The 21,596-nt window shown below is 33.5% G+C and overlaps 1 protein-coding gene across 3 annotated transcripts in view; it reads right to left on the bottom strand.

Annotated features, from left to right (window-relative positions):
• Nucleotides 1–5,709: 5,709 nt before the first annotated feature.
• Nucleotides 5,710–21,596, bottom strand: part of LOC105288907 (serine-rich coiled-coil domain-containing protein 2-like) — a 35,268-nt gene continuing 19,381 nt past the window's right edge. For all 3 annotated transcript variants that reach the window (XM_011355343.2, XM_011355344.2, XM_011355345.2), the window contains 2 exons: nucleotides 7,066–8,521; nucleotides 5,710–5,951 (listed from right to left, as the gene is read on the bottom strand). In XM_011355343.2, the coding sequence (XP_011353645.1) occupies nucleotides 5,725–5,951; nucleotides 7,066–8,482 (1,644 nt within the window). In that variant the 5' untranslated portion in view covers nucleotides 8,483–8,521 and the 3' untranslated portion in view covers nucleotides 5,710–5,724. The remainder of the gene's footprint in view (nucleotides 5,952–7,065; nucleotides 8,522–21,596) is intronic.

Here is a 21,596-nt window from a genome sequence, read left to right as displayed (position 1 = left end):
GGAAATCAGTCACGATGACACGTAGTTAGTTCCTCTTCAATGAGACCTCTCCTATTGGTTACTGCATTGCAGCAAAGAGGATTCAGAACAAGAGGGAAAATGTTTTTTGCCTAAAACTCTACATGTACAATATGATTCTGATATTTACCGGGAAAAAAAAACTGCTGCATTTCATCTTCAAAAAAGTTAAATATCAATGATATGAAAGTTTATGGAGTTGAAAATGTTCAGTTATCCTGAGTAGATATAAGGCTAAAAATCAAGAATACCAGATTGAGAGTACAATAATTAGTAAAGTAGTTCCCAATCTATCAATATCGATTTACTCCTCTGAAATTCATCAAAATCTGAAGAAGTTAGAAACTGGTCCATAGCTTCTTCAAAAGGTTATTATAAAATGTAAAAGATGAACAAAAAAAGATACTGTCATGAAGTGAATAAAGATAACCTGGAATCAGTATCTACGTCAGAGTCCTCAAGACTAGGTTTAGGTGATTCACAAGGAGGAATCACAGGACATGGCAAACAGTCATATTCACAGCTTTGGTCCAGCAAAAGGACACAAAACAAAATAAACAAAGGAAAAGGTACATGAGGCAGAGTTGAAGGAAATCAGGTATAAGCTTCCAAGAGTCTTCTCTCAGTGGAATCACATAGATCAGATTTAATTTCTTCAGCAACAAGTTGTGACAACGCAGGGAAAGTGTTGTCTATTACAGACATTCCTTAGAAATTTGGTGGTTTTAATTGCAGGCTGGTTACATGGGCACTTATACCTAGCACATACCAAAACCCTAGAATTCCAGAAGGAAAGCACGTGTTCAGCATCAACTACATTGTTTGTACACTTTAGGCACAGTGAGACATTCTTATCACTTAGGTCGAGTTTTATATCACTGAAGGAGAACTGTTCACAAGAAAGCACTGGCCTTTCAAAAGACAGGCAATCTCAGGCCTGCTTTATTGTCTTTTCTGTATAGCACCCCAAGTATATTATGGAGAAATATTAATGAGGGCAAATTATTATGTCTCACACCAACTTCAAATGCATTAAAGTCATAAATGTAAAATAATTAAAACTAAAAGATAACAAAATAAACATAAATAGCTAACATTTATTGAGCTCAATAAATACTGAGCCCTGGCATTAAGAAAGAAATCAATTCTAACAACATTTAAAAGGATAATACATCACAACCAAGTGAATTCATTCCAGGAATGAAAAGGTGGTTTAATATCTGAAAATCAAGAAATGCAATCTTCCACACTAACAGAAAATATGTAACAGAAAAAAAGACTAATAATCTGATAACTTCAATAGATGTACAGAAAGCATTTAGTAAAAATTAATATTCACTCACAACAGAAATTCAGCAAATGAAATAAAAGGGAAATTTCTTAATCTGATGAAAGATATCTATTAACTCCACTCCCCAAGCATACATAGAAATTGAGGGTGAATTATTAAAATTTTCCTGAAATTCTATCATCATTTCAATTCAACATTATGTTAGAGGTCCTAACCAGTGCAATAAAGGGAGGGTGGGGGAATGAAGACTGCAAATGATATGACTGTATAGTAAATGCAGAAATTCCAAAAAGATCTACAGGCAAATTATTAGACTAATAAAAGTAAATTTACTAAGGTCGCTGAAACAACAGGTCAAAATACAAAACACAAGTATATCTGTATACACAACAAAAACATAAAAACTAAAATTTTAAAGCAGTACCATTTAAAACAACAAAATATCTAAAATAAAGAAAATATGTTTAAATTTTACAGAAGAGTATAAATCATTATCAAGAAATATTTCTAAAGTCCAAAATAAAGTAACATACCATATTCATGCATTGAAAGACTCACTATAGAAACTATGTTAAATTTATCCAAATTGTTCAATAAATTATATGTAATCTCATTAAAAAAAAAATCCTGCAAGTTTTTTGCAGAAACTGACGAGTTCATTCTAATATTTAAATAGATTGAAAAAGGCGAGCTAAGAAAACCTTGGAAAAGGTTTTAAAGCTTGAGTAATTAAAACAATATAACATTGACATAAGGATAAACAAAAAAATAAATGAACTAAAAGAGAGTCAAGAAATACATAAATACAGTCACTGACTTATGACAAAAATAACCCTGCAGTAGAGTGGGGGAAGGATGACTTTTCCCAAACAGAAAAAAATTCATTTTGACTTCTATCTCAACCACGTACAGAAATACTTTCCAGATGGCTTTGTAGCTTTAAATGTGAAAGGTTAAAAAATAAATATTTTATAAGAAAACACTGGAACATATCTTCATGTCTTTAGGATAAACAAAAAATTCACAGTTCAAAAAAGAGCTAACAATAAAGAAAAATATAGTAAATTGTTAGCTTCTACTTCAACAAAAGACATTAAGAGATTTAAAAAGCAAACCTCGTATATATTATACATATATACACATTCACATGTGTGTACATGTATACATGTGAGACACACAGGCATATCTCACTTTATTGTGCTTTGCTTTACTGTGCTTCACAGATGTTGCATTTTTTAACAAATTGAAGACAAGACTTTCCACCAGCAAACAAAATAGAACTTGCTTTACTGTAGTAGTCTGGAACCTAACCTGCCATATCTCTGAGGTATGCCTGTATACATAAGATTTATGTCCAAAATATATGAACGATTTTTACAAACCATTAAGGAAAAAAAAGAACATACAGCCCAATAGAAGGCACGTCACAGAAGAAGATATCCTAATAGCAAATAAATATATATGAAAGTATTCAACAAGTAGTTATCCCACAATGTAAGACAAAAATCTCAATGCAAAACTACACCATATCTCAACCAGAACAGCAAAAATTCAACAGACAACACCCAGTGTTGACTAGAAAGTGGAATTTCTGGACTGCTCATTTACTATCAGTGAGTAAAACTAACAATAAAGAAAAAAATGGTAAATTAGTACAACCACTAGTAAAACCACTTTGGAAAACAGATTCTAAATCTATATGGAGTATACTTTATAATCCACAGATTCCTCTCCTACATATTTTACCAAATACGCATAAATGTTCACCAAAAAACATACAGCAAAATCTTCATAGCAGCAGCAATAGCCAAAAACTGAAAACAACCTAAATGCCCCTCAAAAGCAAAATAAGTACACTCACATAAAGGAATATTATATAACCAAAAAAATAAACAAAGTACAACGAGCAAAAACATAATATTGATTCACAGAAGCCAGACATGAAATAGACGTGTTTATTATTTTATTTATATGTAATTCAAGAATAGATTAAACTAACCCATAGTGATATAAAAACCAGAATAGCAGTTGTCGCTCTCATGGGGAGTTGAAAGAATGAATGAAAGCAAAGGAAACGTGGATGATTGTTTAACAAGTATATACAAATTTTCAAAATTCCCTTGTGTTGCATGAAAAAAAATGCATTTTATTGTATGTAAATTACATCTCCACAAAACTGTATTTAAAGAAAAAAATAGCCTCGTTTCTAGATCCAAGCATGCAAAGAAGTCATTCTAGAGTGTTGTTAGGGTCCATGACAAGATAAGGAGCTTGCACCACAATGTGTATCAATCAATATACTACTTACTTCAAAGAGAAAGTCTTGCCATGAAAACAATGTTAATTGAACTAAATAGTGGGTTGAACTAAACTGTGTTAGTAGTGATACAGTTGACTTATATTCCAGTGAAAGCACCTTACCTTGACCTGGACTGTAATGAGCACTGTTGTAGAGAACCCTAGTAGTGGTTTTGGGGAGTTGCAGGGGGGGAAGGCGGGGAGAGGGACACAGGGTCAGGAAAGGCCTCTGGTGAGAGGCAATGGAGAGACTAAGAAAAATGAGAACACACTTACGTTCTTTTGGGGTTAAGTTAAAGATATCTAAACTATTTAGAAAAAAAAAAGGAAAGAGCAGAAAAAGTGAGCCAATTTAAATAAAAATAATAAGATAGCACAATGAAGTCCAAGTATATCAATAAATGCAAACATAAAGGGACTAAACCCACCAGTTAAAATAAAAAGACAATATATTTTTAAAAATAATAACCTATTTGCTATGTAACCAAAAGTCTGGCAATAAAGGGTAGAAAATATATAAATAAAATTGGTATATTAAAATATACTGATATCAGAAAAAGAGGCCTTAAGACAAAAAGCACAGAGGGATAGAGATCATCAATTCACCAGGAAAAACTTCCAAACCTAACTTAAAATATTAAAAGCAAAATACTGACAGAATTTCAGAGCAAAAACGGTAAATCCACTATCAGAATATATTAACACACTTTGCCATCAATTCTCCATCCTTTCTCAGACTTCCTCTTAGATCAAAAGATCTAAGATCTTAAAAGACTAATGAACAATCTAGGTGCATTCTGAACTCAAAGTAGCTACTGTATCATTAAGTTACAGGAAAGGTGGACTGAAGATGTAGAACCTTCTGAAAAATGTCAAATACTAACTGGCTTATTGCTGCCACCTGCTGGACACAATGTTCATTCCCACTTCAAACATTGGCTTAAAAAAGTCCTAATAATAAGAGAGCATGTAAGGCCCTAAACTGTCATCTTTTCTTAACTTCCTCTTTCTAATGGAATATTCTTTCTAAATTAAATGTGTGCCTCCTCTATGTTTGTGCAACTTAACAAGCCTATGATAACAATGTTTTTTCCCCACAAATCACAGGTTATACGAATGTAGAAAATTACATAACCTAAAATCCACTTGGAATTTAATATATTCACAAATACTACCAATTTTCCCACACACACTTACTGGAAAATCACATTTTATATACTGAGTACAATGAGTCGCTTTAGACACAGCAACTACATTTCACTCATACAGTATATCATCCACATTACTGGCAATGTTTCTTAAAATATGCATGTAGAAATGCATGGTAGTTCTTCTAGTGTTTATCCATCTCTGGTTCCCTTCCCTCCAGGTACACGTGAAAATAATTCCTGCTTCCTGCCTGCTTAGTACATATGATTAGTTTGTTTCAATAGGTTGTGGGTGAAAGTGCCATGTGCTATCTGCAGGCCAAAAAAAGTAATTGCATGTGTGAGACCAGCACTCTTCCTCTACCACAGTGACAAGGCCTCAAAAGGAGATGGTAAAGCCTCAAGGTCAAAATAGCTTAGACACTGAGGACAGTTGCCCTAGAAGGCTGACCATACCTATAATAGACTTGGTAAGAATAAAGAATAAATTTTTATTTTGTTAAGCTCCTGAGAGTTGGCTCAGTATAGCCTAGTAAAGGGTTTCTCAGCAGTAGCACCGTTAACATCTTGGACTAGATACTTCTTTGCTATGGGTGCTCTCCTGTGCACTCTAGGACATTAAGCAGCATTCCTGGTGTCTACCCACTATTTGCCAGTAGCACTCCTCAATATGACAACCAAAAATACCTCTTGACATTGCCCTTCCCCTACTTTGAGAACCACTAGCCTACCTTAACAGGAAGAATACAGTATGTCTATTATGTATATATGTATTACAAATGTTAGAGCATATTTAACTGAAGTGTCATGTAACACAAATATATGCTTTATTATGTATAAAATCAGATGTTTTGTAGGCCCTTAAAAGATATGATTTTCCATTTCTAAAACTAGGAGAGCTAATTCATTAATTTACAAATAAGCCAATCAATACTGCAAGTCTTTCTACAGTAAGGTAAACAAACTTTTCTAAAAGGGTATATATAAATCCATACATACTATGCTGTTCATTTCAGACGACTCATAGCTCCCAACTGGATGGACATTTCCGATGGGCTCCAAGCCCTCTTCATCCCACATGTATGTTCCATCAGAGCTATCAGATGGAGAGAGTTCAAATGAAGAACCAGCTCTGTAGTCTGTATCTAGTGAAATCAAGTTATTCCCGGAAGTATGTTTTGTACATTCACTCCTGTCTTCAATTGATTTTTTAAAAAGAGAGGGAAAAAAGTTATTAATTCACAAAAATATAATTATTTCTCAGGTTGTAAAAATATTTTTATAAATACTATAATAATTTGATATAGCAAAAGAGTTAGCAAAAAAGACATTAATAACTGTAGCATTTTCTAACTCCTAAACAATAAAAAAATCAAGAGGTAAAATCTTAAAAATAACCTGAAATATTTCCTAATAGACAAAGAAAATTCATTGAGCCATCTTTCACTTCTGCTACATTTCTAGAAATATAAAGAAAGCCTAATATTCTTTTAACATTTCCTAAGATACTTACGTTTAAGCACTAGCCAGGAATCTCCTTACTCCATGTATATCATTTATAACCTCGAAGTTGCAGGAAAAAAAGCTGTCCTGGCAGTCACTCCTAATCAGAAGACCCTCAGAGAATCAACGGTTTATGCTATGCACATCTCTACGCATGGCCTAGTCCCCTGACCAGACCACATGTCTCTACCCAATCCCTTCAGCTTGCTCTTTTTTCAGGCTATGTGGGCACATGGATAAATTTTCTCCAGCAGTTAGTGCCAGAATAACCAAGTGTAAGAGGAAATGTCTAACATGTGCTATCTCACTTTCTTCAATTAAAAAAATAAAGTTCCTCTGAAAGTATTAGCTAGAAAGTTTGCTAAACAAGAAATCTAAGTCCTCCTTTAAAAAAAATAAAAACTTCTTAAGATAAAAAATATCATTAGATTAGACATAACCTATATTAGCTCATTTATCCTTTGGTATAGCTTTACTCTTAACAAATAGCAATGATCTACCACTAAGGGAAGAGATGGTTTAAAATGGCGTGGCACTGGTTGTGAGAAGTGGGAAACAATTTTTAAAGTAGGAATAAACCTGTGTATAACAGTCAAAGATCAAAAGTAAGATACCTTAGGAAAAGAATGGTTTTTTTTTGTTTGTTTTACTACTGCTGCTTCACATAAAGTAAAAAAAAGGGGTACAGGGAGCAAAAGTCATAAGGCAAATAACAGATCTTGGAATTAATCAGAAGATAACCTTAAATGTAAATTCAGTTATATTATCTAGGAGAAAACAAACAAAGTTAAGGATATTAATATTTACCAGAGACACTTATATCTATCCACTCATCAGTTTTACTGAAAGATTCTTCATTTTCCTTGGGGGAATCAAATATATCCTTTGGTGGTACATTTTCATTCTTTTCTTCTTTGAGCGAAATTTCCTCTGGAGTTATTCTAGTTCTGTTGGAGTCTTCTATATCTATAAAATCATCGCTAAAGTCTTCGCTTATATCATTCTTATCAGAAGATGACAAAGACGACAAGGAAATGTCATCCACATCATCACTCAGGTATCTAATTTTAGCATCATGCTTCATGGTCTGGCCATTTTCTGTTCTATAACTATCATTTTCAATTAGTTCTTGGTCCTTATCAGTAGCTCTTTCCTTAGCCAAAAGTGCAGCATCTTCTTCTACACATGTGACAGCAGGTGAATTTTTATTACTATCAACTGTGATAGTCCCAGAAAATGGAGATTGGCTAGATTTCAGAAGAGAAGGATGAACCAGCCTATAACCTAAAGTGGAAGTTACACCTGGGCCATTTGGTAAAGCCAACTTCTTTCCGCCAGCAGCATAAGGTCTATTAAATCCATACCCTAAACGTTCATTCCCATTGAGTACTTCTGACTGCCGAGAATTTCTTGTTAGCATACTTGACCTCAGAGGCACCCTAATGGGAAGCTGTTGGTTCTGATAAGGCTTAATAAGATCTGCAGCTCTATTGAAGGAATGTGATCTAGTTATAGATGAAGGTGGAAGGAATGAACTCTGAATGGAATGTGAAAAACTCTGTGACCTTACCATTTTTTCACAAGTAAGAGATTTAATGTTGTCTAGGGATTGTGCTAAGCTTTCTCCAGAACTGCTTCTGGTGGCACAGGAGTTTGCTCTAGGCCTTTGTATGCTACCAGTCGATCGATTTCCATAAAATCCAGTCAACTGTGATTTTGGAGCACTGACTGAAGAATATGAAGTCCTTCCTAATAATGTACCTTTGGTGAATTTACCCAAATTAGGTGGTCCAGACAAAGACTTTTGTTTTAACTCCTCTGTAGAAGACGCAAACATAGTGGACGGCTTTGCTAACTTTGATGTGAATAAAGAAACCCTTTTCAAACCTCCTTTTATTCCATTTTTATCAAACATTCCTTGAGTACATCCATGTTTTTCAGGATTAATTACTTTATCATATGAACTTTCAGTATCATTAGGCTCTTCAGCACTTTGTGCACTAAGCTGGTATTTAGTTGCTGTTCTCCAATTAAATGAATGGGACGATGGACAATCAGAGCCATTATTTCTGATGTAACTTTTGACGTTGCTACTCTTGGAAGCTCCTAATAAATTAACAGGTGTCCCATTTGGCACTGGCTGCAGTGTACTTCTTACAGATTTTGTTACATACTTCGGCAACTTGGAACCCAAAATTGTCTTGATTTGTGTTTTTTCTTCCATGAGCTAGAAGGTGCATTTGTTCTTAAAATTGGACAGAATCTGAGGAGACAAAAAAGTAGATTAAACATTGCTAAATAAGGATAATTACATAGATTATTACATAATGAGAATGCATATTCTTATATAATCAAATGCAACAAAGTCCAAAACCTATCTGTGACTCCTATAGGACTCTTAGTAAATACTGAATATACTAATTAAATGAGTAACTTGGTGTTATAAAATAAATAAAACATTTTTATAAACACTTTTATAAACTTGGGCTATGGATGATGATAGCAAAATCCAGAAATAATAAAATTAGACTACCAAAGACTGTATAAAAAGAAAAAACAAAAAACACTTCTATAGCACATCTTCCAATTTCCAATCCATATTATTTTTTCACTTTGGGCAATATTATCTCCTTTAAAAAATATGAACATGTGATTTGGGTTCTTTAAAAAGCACACATATCTTATAAAAACTAGTATACATTTTTAAACTTTCACCATTAGACTCATGAGAAGGAGAGAGATAAAGAATACATCAGCACCAAAAAAAAAAAAAAAATTCTGCTGGAATTAAGGGCTGCAATCAATACCAGATGTCATTTTAAGCAATGACCTCAAAAGAATTTCCATCCATTAATATAAAAAGACACTATAGCTAGTGTCAGGGTGAGAAATAAAATGAATTAATAAAGTTGATTAGTCTATTAATCTCAACTTCTCAAGTTTATTTTGAATACAAAACAACAAACACACAAAAAGGGTTCAATGCACACAAGAGCATAAAACTAGAAACATAAAAAAGAAAATAAGAAAACCCTCAGTGAGTTCTTTGTAATAGAGAACAACCTACTAAAAACATACATTTAATAAAACAAAAGCTCAAAGATGAAAAGACAAAACAGGTAAATTGAAAAAGTTATAGAGCTAAGGAATTAAGAACAATAAATTTGAAAAAAAAAAAAAAACTGAAAATCAAACTCATGTCAAGGTTATCTTAAGATAACCTGAGTACTGAGGAGAAAAAAAGGCAGATAGTAAAGCAATTAGATAGAAGATGTAGGACAGAGATTGAACAAAGAGATTAGTATCCCTGAAGCTGGATAACTAAAAAATAGAATAGAAAAAGCAGACAGACATAATAGAAAATATCCCTAACATAAAGAAGAAAAAAACTCAACAGTAGAGAAAGAAAAATAAAATAAACCATAGATCCAAGTGCATATCCAGTCTAAGTAGAGAAAATAACAAAAATAAAGAAATAATTCTCCAGGAATACAGGCGCAAAAAAAAAAAAAAAAAAAAAATCATTCTGTAAAGGAAATTACAAGACTCTGGAATAAGTAAAAGAGATTACTGGATATCCTTCCAGTGAAATGCTGGAGCCTCTAGGGATGATTTACTCCTACAGGAATTATCACTGGGCTATTTCATAACTTTGTAAAGACAGTGGTTAACACATAGAAAACTAATGGTAATGCAAACAATTCTTGTCTACAGACATGCAAATAAATTCTGTCCAGTTCAGCTGACTTCCCTCCACCACTGTGGAATAAGCCAGCTTTGCATCCACCTGCAAATTTACTTCAATATTTCTGATCTATAAATTTATAAATGGACTTGTTCTTTGCATTATTTTTACCAGCTGTAACATCTCTGACTACCTTGTTAATAATGAGATAAATAATATCTTTAACATAAGTTCATTTGATATCTGAATGGGAGTCATGATTTTATTCTCTTTTAAAATTTATCCTTTAACAGTTTTGGAGATCCCAAGATACTCAATGGATTCACCTAACAGAACTGAGTAATTTCTTTGCCAGAGTAGTTCACCTCACAGACATGTTTCTTATCTTCCAGAAGTGAATCAAGAACAATCAAATTTTGCTAAATCTGTCTTTCTATTTTAACTTCCTCTCTTATAATTTTGTTCTCTTTTTTAGTTTATTTATGGTCAATAAGTTATTCCCCATTGGTGATAACAATGATTGAGAATTTGATTTTATGGACTTCCATTTAGTGATCTCTGTAAACAAACTAATGGTTTACACAGATCTAGTCTGTGCTGGGTGAGAGAAAAAGGAGAATCTGATTCATTAGCCACGTGTTCATTTATCTCTTTTACCTATTTTGAGCTCAAATCATTTTAGAAATTCATGCCAACAGGAAGGAGAATAGCTCTTTTGTACCTAGACAGGTCAAGTTGTGTGTTTCTGTATTAACTCTTTAGCCATGGCTAAAACTGTAGAATTGGAAGCTCTCTCAGTAACTACATGGCTGTCTATAATTCAGAAAGGCCTTTACCTCTCATTTTGAGTACATAATACTTTCCTTTCTCCACTGGGTACTAATAAATTGTATTATAAAGTCTCTTAAAACAACTCTGTTCTGATTGGCTTATAGAGATAATTATGCACCTAATTCATATGCACCTAATTCAATTCATATAAATTGAATATTACTAAACTTGCCAGAAAATAAATAAACTGATCTTCTAAATATGTTAAATAAACTTCTTAAAATTATTCTTACATAAACTAACTCAGAAAGGTTTTAAGAACCAAGTTCACATAATTAAGGCAAATGTCTAGCAAACAAAACTAGTTTAATAAAATAGGTTTGTCTTCTGATTTTTCATTTGTGTTAAGAATAATATAAGTGTACATTTTTATTCCATTAGAGTAACTTTTCTGAAATGTATATAGGCTTACTGATCAAATAAGCCAGTATTACTCATACACAATGTTTAAGATTATGAAAATGTAAACCTGTGTTTAAATTAATTATTCTGACAAACTTTTTATTTCAACAATAACTATGTTTTATAGTAAGTTAGCTTACAGATAACTTCCAAAAACTTTAAAGGTAACTTTAAAACCTTGGATTAACATTAATTTGAATTAATTGATAATCATTGGCTCACTAGATCATTTCTAAGTTAAGAGAGAACACTAAAACATTGATAACAAAGCATAATTTCAAGTTTATCTGCTTTTGCTTCTTGTTATTCCAGGGTAGAGAAAGACTATCTTTTGGACACATACATAAACATGTTCATTTTTGCAAATTTGGGAAACTGTACATTAGATCCCATTTTATAAAAGTAATTAAGGATAGAGGAGAAAGAGATCACATAAAAATATATGTAAACACAACAAAATATTAATAGTGGTTACCATTAGAGAACTGAGAAGGCAGAAGGAAGACTTTATTTTTAAATCATTTTAAATCATTTTAAATACATAAATATACTCATATTTTTCCATTTAAAAAGTTCTAACTAAAAAAAAAATCCTGCATTTTAAAACGAAAACTATCTATTCAATACCAAAAGACTCTTAACAGTTCAATCTAACCAAAAAAAATTTTTAATTAAGTTTATTATATAAAACATATTTTGAAGACATAAAAATAGAAAACATTTGGACAAAAAACAAAAAGGATTTTTTTATTCAATAGGTATTACTTCATTATAAATTATCATTTCAATTTCTCCAGACCTCAATCTCAATTTAGTATGTTTCACCTACCAATGACGTCTTTAAAATTGATTCTAAATTCACTACCTTCCATTTCATAATTCTAGTTCTTATACCCCCATCATCTCTTTCTGTATTACTACAAAGGTTTCCTACAATATCAAGACACAAACTGTCAATAGTTATTCTCTTAAAGCATAGGCCTGATCATATCATTCTGATTAAAAACCATGTGTGGCCTAGGAACAGCAAAATAAAACCCAAAATCCATTGTACAGAGATCAAGCTTCTCTATTTGATTCTATACCCTATCTTTGCATACTATTCAAGCCAAAATGTAATGTTTGTCATTCCATCCATTCTACATTTTCAATAATTTACACTTTTGTAAAGACTACCTTGAAGGCCCTAACCTCAAGGTCGACAATCCCTATATCACAAACTTTCACAGTTAAAATTAATATTGCATCCTTCTCTATTCTCTTTACACCAATAATATAGCTCAGTCTGTATTACAATTGTGTGCATGTCTATTTGACCTATAACAAAGTAAACACACTCCTGTACCTACAAATACTTTCAGGGTAACCATAAGGAAACTGGTAATGATATTAGATATTAGGGTCATTTTGCAAATAATACACATTAAAGATTCTGTCCTTTGCTGAGTCAGTCTGTGAGTCAGAAAAGCTTTAACATTTCCCTGACCGTCATAAGTAGACCAAGGACAGAACATTCTATTCTTTCCCTTCTCTATGCCTCTATTTTACTGTGTAAAATAAAGGAAATGTATATTATCTCCCAAGAACATCTTAAGTATTAATAACTTAAGTATTAATAATAAAGAGAGCACACAAGAAAGACACACTGTTACTACAAAGTGTACGCAGTGCTACCACCTGGAAAAAATAAAAGATTAGAGCCTGAATGCACTGTTTCCTATCAAGAATATTTATTTTCTAAATGTACAAATAATTGCAACATAAATAGTATCAATCATCGTGGATGGTGGTCTTAAGTCGGAACTAATGAAGGCTCAACTGTAAAGTTTCCATATCTGCTTATATTATGTCTATTGTACTTCATTTGTTGATGAGTTACCTTCTGACTTTAAATATTCATGAAACTTTCTCCTACATTTGCTTATAGTGTTGAAATGAAATAAAACAGACGTTGTGAGTCTGCCTCATTTTAGCTATCTTTGATGCACTTTACCTGATATGTCAACTGATAAATGGGTAAAGATGATGTGGTATTTATATACAATGGAATACTACTCGGTCATAAGAAAGAGGAAATATTGCCTTCTGTGAATACATGAATGGATCTTGAGGTACTATGCTGAGTGGAATTAGTCAGACAGAAAAGGACAAAACTGTATAATTTCATTCATATGTGAAATATAAAATGAAAAAGTACCAAACGAAATAACAAAACAAAACAAAAATAAACTCATAGAATTGGATAACAAAATGGTGGTTACCAGAGGGAAAAGGGGATTAGACAGGGCAGGCAAATTGGGTAATGGGGTCAAATATATGGTAACAGAGGAAACCAGACTTTTGGTGGTAAGCACACAATGGAGTACAGAGATACCAAATTATAATGTTTTCTATCTTAAATTGATATAATATTAAGCAATGTTATCTCAATATATTTAATTATAAATAAATACTCTTTTGCTAAACAAATAATGCAATCATAATAATTTGATAAAGTACACGTTGGCTACAAAATCTAATGATATAATCTTCTCTGAAACACTTCAATATTACCTGTGAACTTCAATGCTAAACTAAGAATACTACCTATTATGGGGCTTAGAAATGTCTGATATTTTCGGAGCTAGCTTCTGTAAGAATAATTTTTAAAAGTATAGCACATTTACAATACTGGTATTTCACATTTGAAAGAATTTTCAAAACTAATAAATTCCTTTTTAAAAATAATAAATCAAAGTTTTTTTCTTTTAAAAGGAATCGACAGAGCTGGATGAGAAGGCAAAAGGCACAAACATTACTGAGCATTTATGCAATAGGTACTATGCTTACCACTCTATCCTTGTTTAATTTTCAAAATGATATAAGGTAATAGATTTTATTCCATGTTAAATAGATAAACCAAGATTCCGAGGCTAAAATACTTGTCTAAATTCACGATTTCCTAAAAGATTGAAGAGGATTCAGGTTCAAGTCTACCTGATTCTAGGGTCCATGCAGGCTGCCTTCCTGACAAAGGAATGAAATATTATGAGAAGCTTACTGATATCTAGGGTCAAGAGTAAAGGAAGGGACTGGATAGCCAAGGTTAGAGAAGCATAAAGACTATACAAAGAACCTAGGTATTAATTAAAGAAATTTTGCAGAGAAACTGTACAAGCTTTCACTTGTTCAAACTTCTTTCATATCCATAACTTTATCTGAGGAACCACCTACTCACATTCCTTTTTTAGCTTTCAAATTGCTTTTTCAGAAAGTATGAATTGCCTGTTTTTAGGGATTTACATAGGCATAAATTCACTACTGACTCCAAGATCAATTGACTGAACAGCAATACTGATGACTACATGCCCATAACCAGTCACTTCTTAAAACCTGCTTTCACATTCAAATTACTATTATCTTAATTTAAAAAAAAAAAAACACCTTGTGCTACTCAACCATTTCTCCCATATCCCCTTCTGCCCTGTTTTTCCTGGCTTTCATCTGTGGCATATGCTGATTCAAAGGCTTGATTATATCAAATAAATAAGCAAAAATGACACCTGCAGCTGAAAGAAAAGGTTTAAAACAATACGACTTCATTACAGATTCTTCATGGTTTGAAAGAGAGCATATCGATCTCAACAAAGCCGCATTATTTTACCAAGCTCACCTTTTTGTCCTCCAGCAACAGCTTTTTACTCAGACATATGGGGATCAAAGCAACTTGTGAAAGTTAGGCTCTAAATTAATATGTGGCTTAGGAACATTAAATAATAATATTAAATGTAGATTCCAGGCATATTCCTGAAACTTTAATTTAAAAGACAAGGAGAATACTAGCAGATAAAGAGAAGCACCCCTGGCCAAACCACAAAAACTCTCCCTCCAAATGTTATCATTTAGTTCATGTAAAACTCAAATAACTGTGTGGGGCATGCAAATGACATTAAGATGCTGAGGGCTATGTAAAGATAATAAGTGCCAAATTGCTTGAATAATGACCAATCCTAACACCTGAGTAGTAACTCTGCCTTTTAAAATAGTGTACAGGCATAACGATTAGGCATAAACATTTTACAAACAGTAGGTGCTTGAAAAATCACAGCATGCAACTGTTTAGCATTTTGGTCTATTTAGGGCCTGCTAGAGCAAAGTTCCTAAATTAAATAGGCAATGAGGACTGGGTTTGGGGGATCAAGTGTCAGAGTAAACAGGACTGGGTAACATTAATATGGATGAAAATTATTAGGCTGTAAATTCACTGATAGCACAGACTGGGTTTGATACATCAGTATACATTACCCAACCCTAAGCTTGTTCAATATATGACAATCAATAAAAATCCCCAAAATGAAACATTTCTGTCAAAATTTATATGTATTGAAAGTATAATATCATACAAAAATAAAGTTTAATAGTAATTCTGACATAAAACAGCAAACATAGCAATAATAATTTTTAAAAAAAGAGTTAACTACTGAGTACATGCAACAACATAGATGAATCTAGTAAGATCCTTTAAATAAAAGAATCTAAATACTTAAAGTGTACATAGGAAGGTAAGACTTCCATTTCCACTTCCACTTTGGATGTAAACAGCTGCAATGAATTTTGCTACTACCTAAAAACCTGAAAGAACCAGATAATCTTCAAAATCCTAACTTTTCTTGAGCCCATCAGAGAGAGCTGACATCATAAGGCAACCAAGTAAGCCAAATTCCAAAGGGGGCCAAGATCTTCCAAGAAGAGACAAAGACATTTTAACAGTTTCACTTTGGGAAAAGTACAAGAAAAAGAGTGACCACCATAAGGAGTAATAAGCTACATTTTTACGGATGCGGATGCTTAAAAGCCAAATGTGGAGTAATATGTTAATTCGGAATAGCAAGCTCTTTTCTGTGTGTCTCAACCTAGTGTTCAAGGGAATGATGAGAGCTCCCCCTCAAGCTCACAAGCATGCAGAAGGTGATGATCAGAGGCTATGCTGGGGACCAGGACAAACCCCTGCTCATTTCCCTGCATCCTCCTATCCTATAAAGCAAAGCCTTAAACTGCTGGAGAAGGGGCAGCAAACCCTCCTACCTTTACTATATTTCAAGGTATCAAACAATCGATGATGAAAGGTTTCTCCACAGAAGAATCATAACTAATAAATGCAGAAAAATGATGGAATCACAAAATAAGAAAATCAGATATATCTGCTGTTTACCAAGCAACCCCTAACAAACTAATAAGTCCAGATCAATTCATTAGGTGAAAGAGACACCTGAACCTGAATCAATCTTAACATCCCATTATGAGATAAGAGTAAATACACAGTACCATGCATGAAATAGTCTTGCCAAAACAAGCTGAATCTGAATCTAATGATCTATTAGTTTACAAGAAAGATAAAGAATAGAAAAACATGTTAAACAACATAAGGACATAACCAAACCCAAAATGTGAAAATTCTACAAAAAGAAGGATTCCATTTCTTTCTTCAACAAATAAATGGGGAGGAAATGTTACAAGTTTAAGAGACAAATTAACAGAATGCGATGTGTGGACCGTGTATGGATCTTAATTTAATCAAACTCCCAGTAACAAAAAATTGTTTTTACAACAATTCAGGGAAATTGAACATGGAATGAAAACTGAATCATATTAAGGACTTTACAGTTTTTGTTGGGAGTGAAAAGAGTATAAGGATCATACTTGGAAAAAAAAACTCTATTTTAAGTTACACTCCAAATATCAAAGTCTTGAAACATGAAAGAATTTGCTTTGAAATACTCTATTAAAATTTCTATTCTCCCTCAAAACAGGTGTTATAGATAAAAAAAAAAATACTGATAACTGTTAAAGGCTGAGTGATAACACACTGGGGGGTTTGCCATACTGTTTTCTCTTCTCATTATGTTTGAAAGAGTCCATATGTAAATTTTCCTTTAAAAAAGTAAACCCTAAATAAGGATGCTTCCATAAGAGAAAAAGATATGTAATAAACTGCAACACATTCTACATTAACCTCCTCCACTTAGCATTCATTCTCATATATTCTTTCACCCCCTCCTCCTCCCCCCTCCCATCCCACTCCTGCAAAGCCTGGATCTCTACATTTAATCTCTCCTACAAAGGATAAAGGGCTCTTAAATTAGCATTACCATAAACCAAAAACTGCTCTGATCAAGGCTGGAGAAGTTCCAGCCAGAGGAAAACTATCTTGGAGAGTGGTAAAGAGTAATGGGTAAGAGGGTTGTGGAGTTGCCCAGATTAGAAACAGGCTCACCACTTCCTAGGAGTGTGGCCTAGGACAAATTACATGGTCTCAGTAAATCTGTTTTTTCATACATAAATTATGGATAAATAATAGTACCTAATCATGGCTTTTATCTTAGGCTGCACTATTTTCAGGTTAGCAGAGTAATCTAATAAAGCCAATCTGGCCCTGTTGTTTTGACGTTCACCAAGAGACATTTTGTGAAAACACTATCAGCAAGTAGCATGAGCGACAGGCATCGCTGACCTATACCACACCTGAGTGCCACCCTGATACAAAGCTCAGAGATGATGCAAAAGAACATTACGTTGTAATTTACACAAGTGAGATAGTAAATATTTTTTTTAAGTACAACAAAATGTTCCCTCCATAATAGCTAGGTCACAATGCGATGTATCCAACCAAGCCACCATGTGATGCATCCACTTTCAGTTTCATACCAGCATGGCACAAAGCCTGTCTATAACACCCCCTTGTATGTAAGCTTTAAAAGCACAGTATTTAATACAAGACACTATATTAAATTACAAAGCTCCTATTTTAATATTAATCACAAATATTACTGAACAATGAATGTTTAAATAATAAACCAACCAGATGAAATCAGGGAACAAATTGTTCTGATAACCAAATACTAAGTAATATTTAGAATTCAATAATACACATGGTGCTAGACCTACAGTGACACCTAATGTAAGCTTTTTCTGATGATTCAGAAACCACCTCAAGATCACAGGATCTTTCTCGGAGTTATTATAATGACTCAATTATTTCAGTGAAATATTGATTAGAGATTTCTAGTTAAAAGAATAACTGGATTGCAGTCTTCCATTCTCACAAAATTTCAGGTGACTGTACATTCACCTTGTTCTAGATCCTTCAAAGCTACAGGTGCCCATAAAGCAGAGAAATCAGGTTCCCCATCAATGTCTCAATCACATAAAATATTAGTACAGTAATGCCTAAATTAACTAATCCTTTGGAAATAAAGCTCCTCTACTCACTTTAAACTCATAAGTTTTAGTAAATGTGAACAAAACAAAGTAAAAATACCAGGGAAGGTATGAAACTTTTTCCTCAATAAGTCTCAGGTTATACATGCCTGTCAGCATGAGCATGTTTCTTTACCAAGAGTGTGACATTCCTATCTGAAGACAGTTTTTTTATTGAATAAGCCAGCTACTTGAAATGACATTCAAGCAAAGCTACAAAAAAGGATTAGGTTAACTTTAGGTCACCATTTGATTTTTCAAGAGCAATTCTGACTTTACAAGATTTTTAACCTATGTGCTAACTGAACATTATCTCATACAAGATGTCCCATTTTGCAGTTATACATGTCCTCTGAATCACTGGAAGCAGGGGAAATATAGGTAAGCTATTTAAGAGACAAGCGTGTTCTCCATGAAGTCTAGAAGGCTAAACTCCATCTAATAAGAAAAGGAAAAAAATCTGGGTTTGAAATTAAAGGAAAAGAAGCCATAGCTAAAAACACGCATTAAGTCACAGTCTCTTCTCCAACAAAGCTATTACTGTATGCTTTCCATAACACTACTACAATGTTATCCACAATATCATTTATTTGTTGCCTAAATATTTACTGAACACTCATTATGTGCCAGCCACTGTACAAGGTACTGGGGATATAGCTGTGACTAAAACAGACATGAATCTCTATTTACAGAGCTAAGAGTCTAGACAGTAAAATATGCTAAAAATAAAAATAACAGGTATCAAAAGGTGGTCTCAGGGCATACCCTGAGAACCAAGTTCGACCAGGAGGGAGTAGCAGGGATCAGGGAACTTTCAAGGTTTCTATGGACAGTGGACTATTCCACTACTTACATCACGGTTGATTTGTTGAAGAGTTTGGGGACTCACAGCTCCCACAACAGACCAAGCTGTCCCACCACCATGTATTTGTACATAGAGTTTTTTCTGCTCAAAATGCATAACCCCTAATCCTTCACACATTCTTTACAGCATCACACAATCTTTGCAGAACCCAAGTGATCAGGCTAGATTGTGTCCTCCTATTTCTCTTTAACAAGCCAAGAAGTGTTCCTCAGACCACTCCAGGTTTATGTTCCCATCACTGGAGGCCTAGTTCTTTGAGAACACAGACTATGACTCACTCATCTGTTTCTTCACTCCAACCCTAGGACACAGCCTGGCACATAACTGGTGTTTTATGAATATAGGCTGAAAGCAAGAATGAATAGCATCTGCCTTCACAGTGTCTTGCTGAGAACCCTGAGTTTTACCTCAAATCCAAAATATCAACACATAAAAAGCCTAACACAGCTTGACACAAAAAAGGAAGTATATTTCAACTACTATCTGAGGTCCTACAGAACTGGCTAATAAGCTTCTTATTATAAGCTCCTGTTTTCCTAGGTTAAAACAGGTACCAAATTCATGATATTGATTTTTTTCCTACCCTTCCACAACCACACTGTGTTATTAAACCCAATTAACAAACCAATTTCTTCCCTGATGGCTTCCTTCTTGATTAATAATTTATTCAAACTTGGAATCTCAACCCCTGTCCATATCCATGACACCTAACTTCTTAGTTTTTGTTTTGTTTTGTTTTGTTTTTTTAGAAGAAACCTAATGCTTTTGGCATAAAGCATTAAAAAAAAAAAACTAAATTAAAAAAGAAATGAGACATAAAGTCTGTCTGTGTTCTTTAAATGCTGACTCTTCATCTGATTTAATTACAAAATATTTTAGATAATTACTCCACAAGTTTTAATAGCACCTAGGACACCCATACTTCAATCTTTTTAAAAAGTAAAAATCTTCAAACTAGTTAACATTTAATCAATCTGCAGAATACTGACACTGAGAATCTTCTTGATTTGGCAAACATCAAAGAAATTAAAGTTAGCTGCAATGTTTCCATCTATAAATTGACCATTTCTTAAGATGTGAGCCCTGGAATATAAGAATAATCTTATTGTGCTTGGGGCAACACAATTCAACTTCCTTCTCTGCAGGGAAGCCCTGCTTAATCCACTGTATATCTGCACCTCAGATTAATTACTACAACACTTTTACATTCAGCATCTATGACAAGATCCGGAAAAATAAACAAGATAAGATATAATACCTGTTAGGAAAAGTTCATGGTCTGGGAAAGGAAGAAATGTTCTCATTATAATAATGACTTATGATTTATTCATCCCGTCATCAAATGTTTATTGAAAGCCTATTATGAACCAGACTGTGCTACAGACTATGGATACAATAAGACACTCCAATACAGAGAAAAAACATATAGACAATAAAAAGTCAATGAATTGCTTTAATTGCTATAGAGGAGAGTATGAGATAGTACATGGAGGCACAAAAAAGAAAATGCTTAATTAGAGAAGGGGATATCATAAATGGCTTCATAGAGGAGGCAATGCTTGAGCTGGCTCTCAAATGACAGAAAGTAAATAACAATAAAAACACTGAATGTGAAAAGCAATACATCCTGAGCATAAGCAAAAGCACAGAACCAGCAGGGCAAATTCAAGAAACTGTCATAAATTAAACAAGGGTAGAGAACAGAGTTCAAAGAAATGCAGCAGGAAAAAGAGAACACTGGAGAAAACAGAGCCTGTGGGAGGCCTTATGTGCCATACTAAGAAATTTGGACTTTACTATGAACAGTTAGGAAATCAAAGGGTTTTAAGCCAGAAAATAATGATCTGACCTCAATTTTAAAAAGTCACTCTGATTTCAACAAGAGAAAGAGAGATGAGTTAGGAGGTTATAATATGAGAAAGATAGCAAAGATTAGCAAAAAGGCTAGAGAAAAGTTACAAATACAAAAGATATCAGCAATATTTAATCTTAAGAATGTTGTAACAACAGGCAAAAAATTTAATGAATAAATGGATGAATGACTGACTGATTAGGTGTAGGAGATTAAAGAGAAGAAGGGTTTGGGATTCCAGGCTTGTCTGACTGAACAAAGGGTGGTATCTTCAACTGAGGGCAAACATTATGTATGGAAGAAAAGATCAGGAACTTATCATGTCAAGGTGACTTTGAGGTACCTACAGGGGGTGCAGGTTAGAGTATTTACTAGTCACATAAAGGAGTCTGAAACGCAAGGACAAGGTCTAAATGGGAGATGATGATTTGAGAATTGTCAGTACAGAAATAAAAGTCAAATGTTCC

Source organism: Pteropus vampyrus, unplaced genomic scaffold (genome assembly GCF_000151845.1).
Source record: "Pteropus vampyrus isolate Shadow unplaced genomic scaffold, Pvam_2.0 Scaffold20, whole genome shotgun sequence".
Taxonomy (NCBI): Eukaryota; Metazoa; Chordata; class Mammalia; order Chiroptera; family Pteropodidae; genus Pteropus; species Pteropus vampyrus.
Note: the sequence above shows the minus strand (reverse complement) of the source record. Positions and strands in the feature narration are given on the sequence as shown.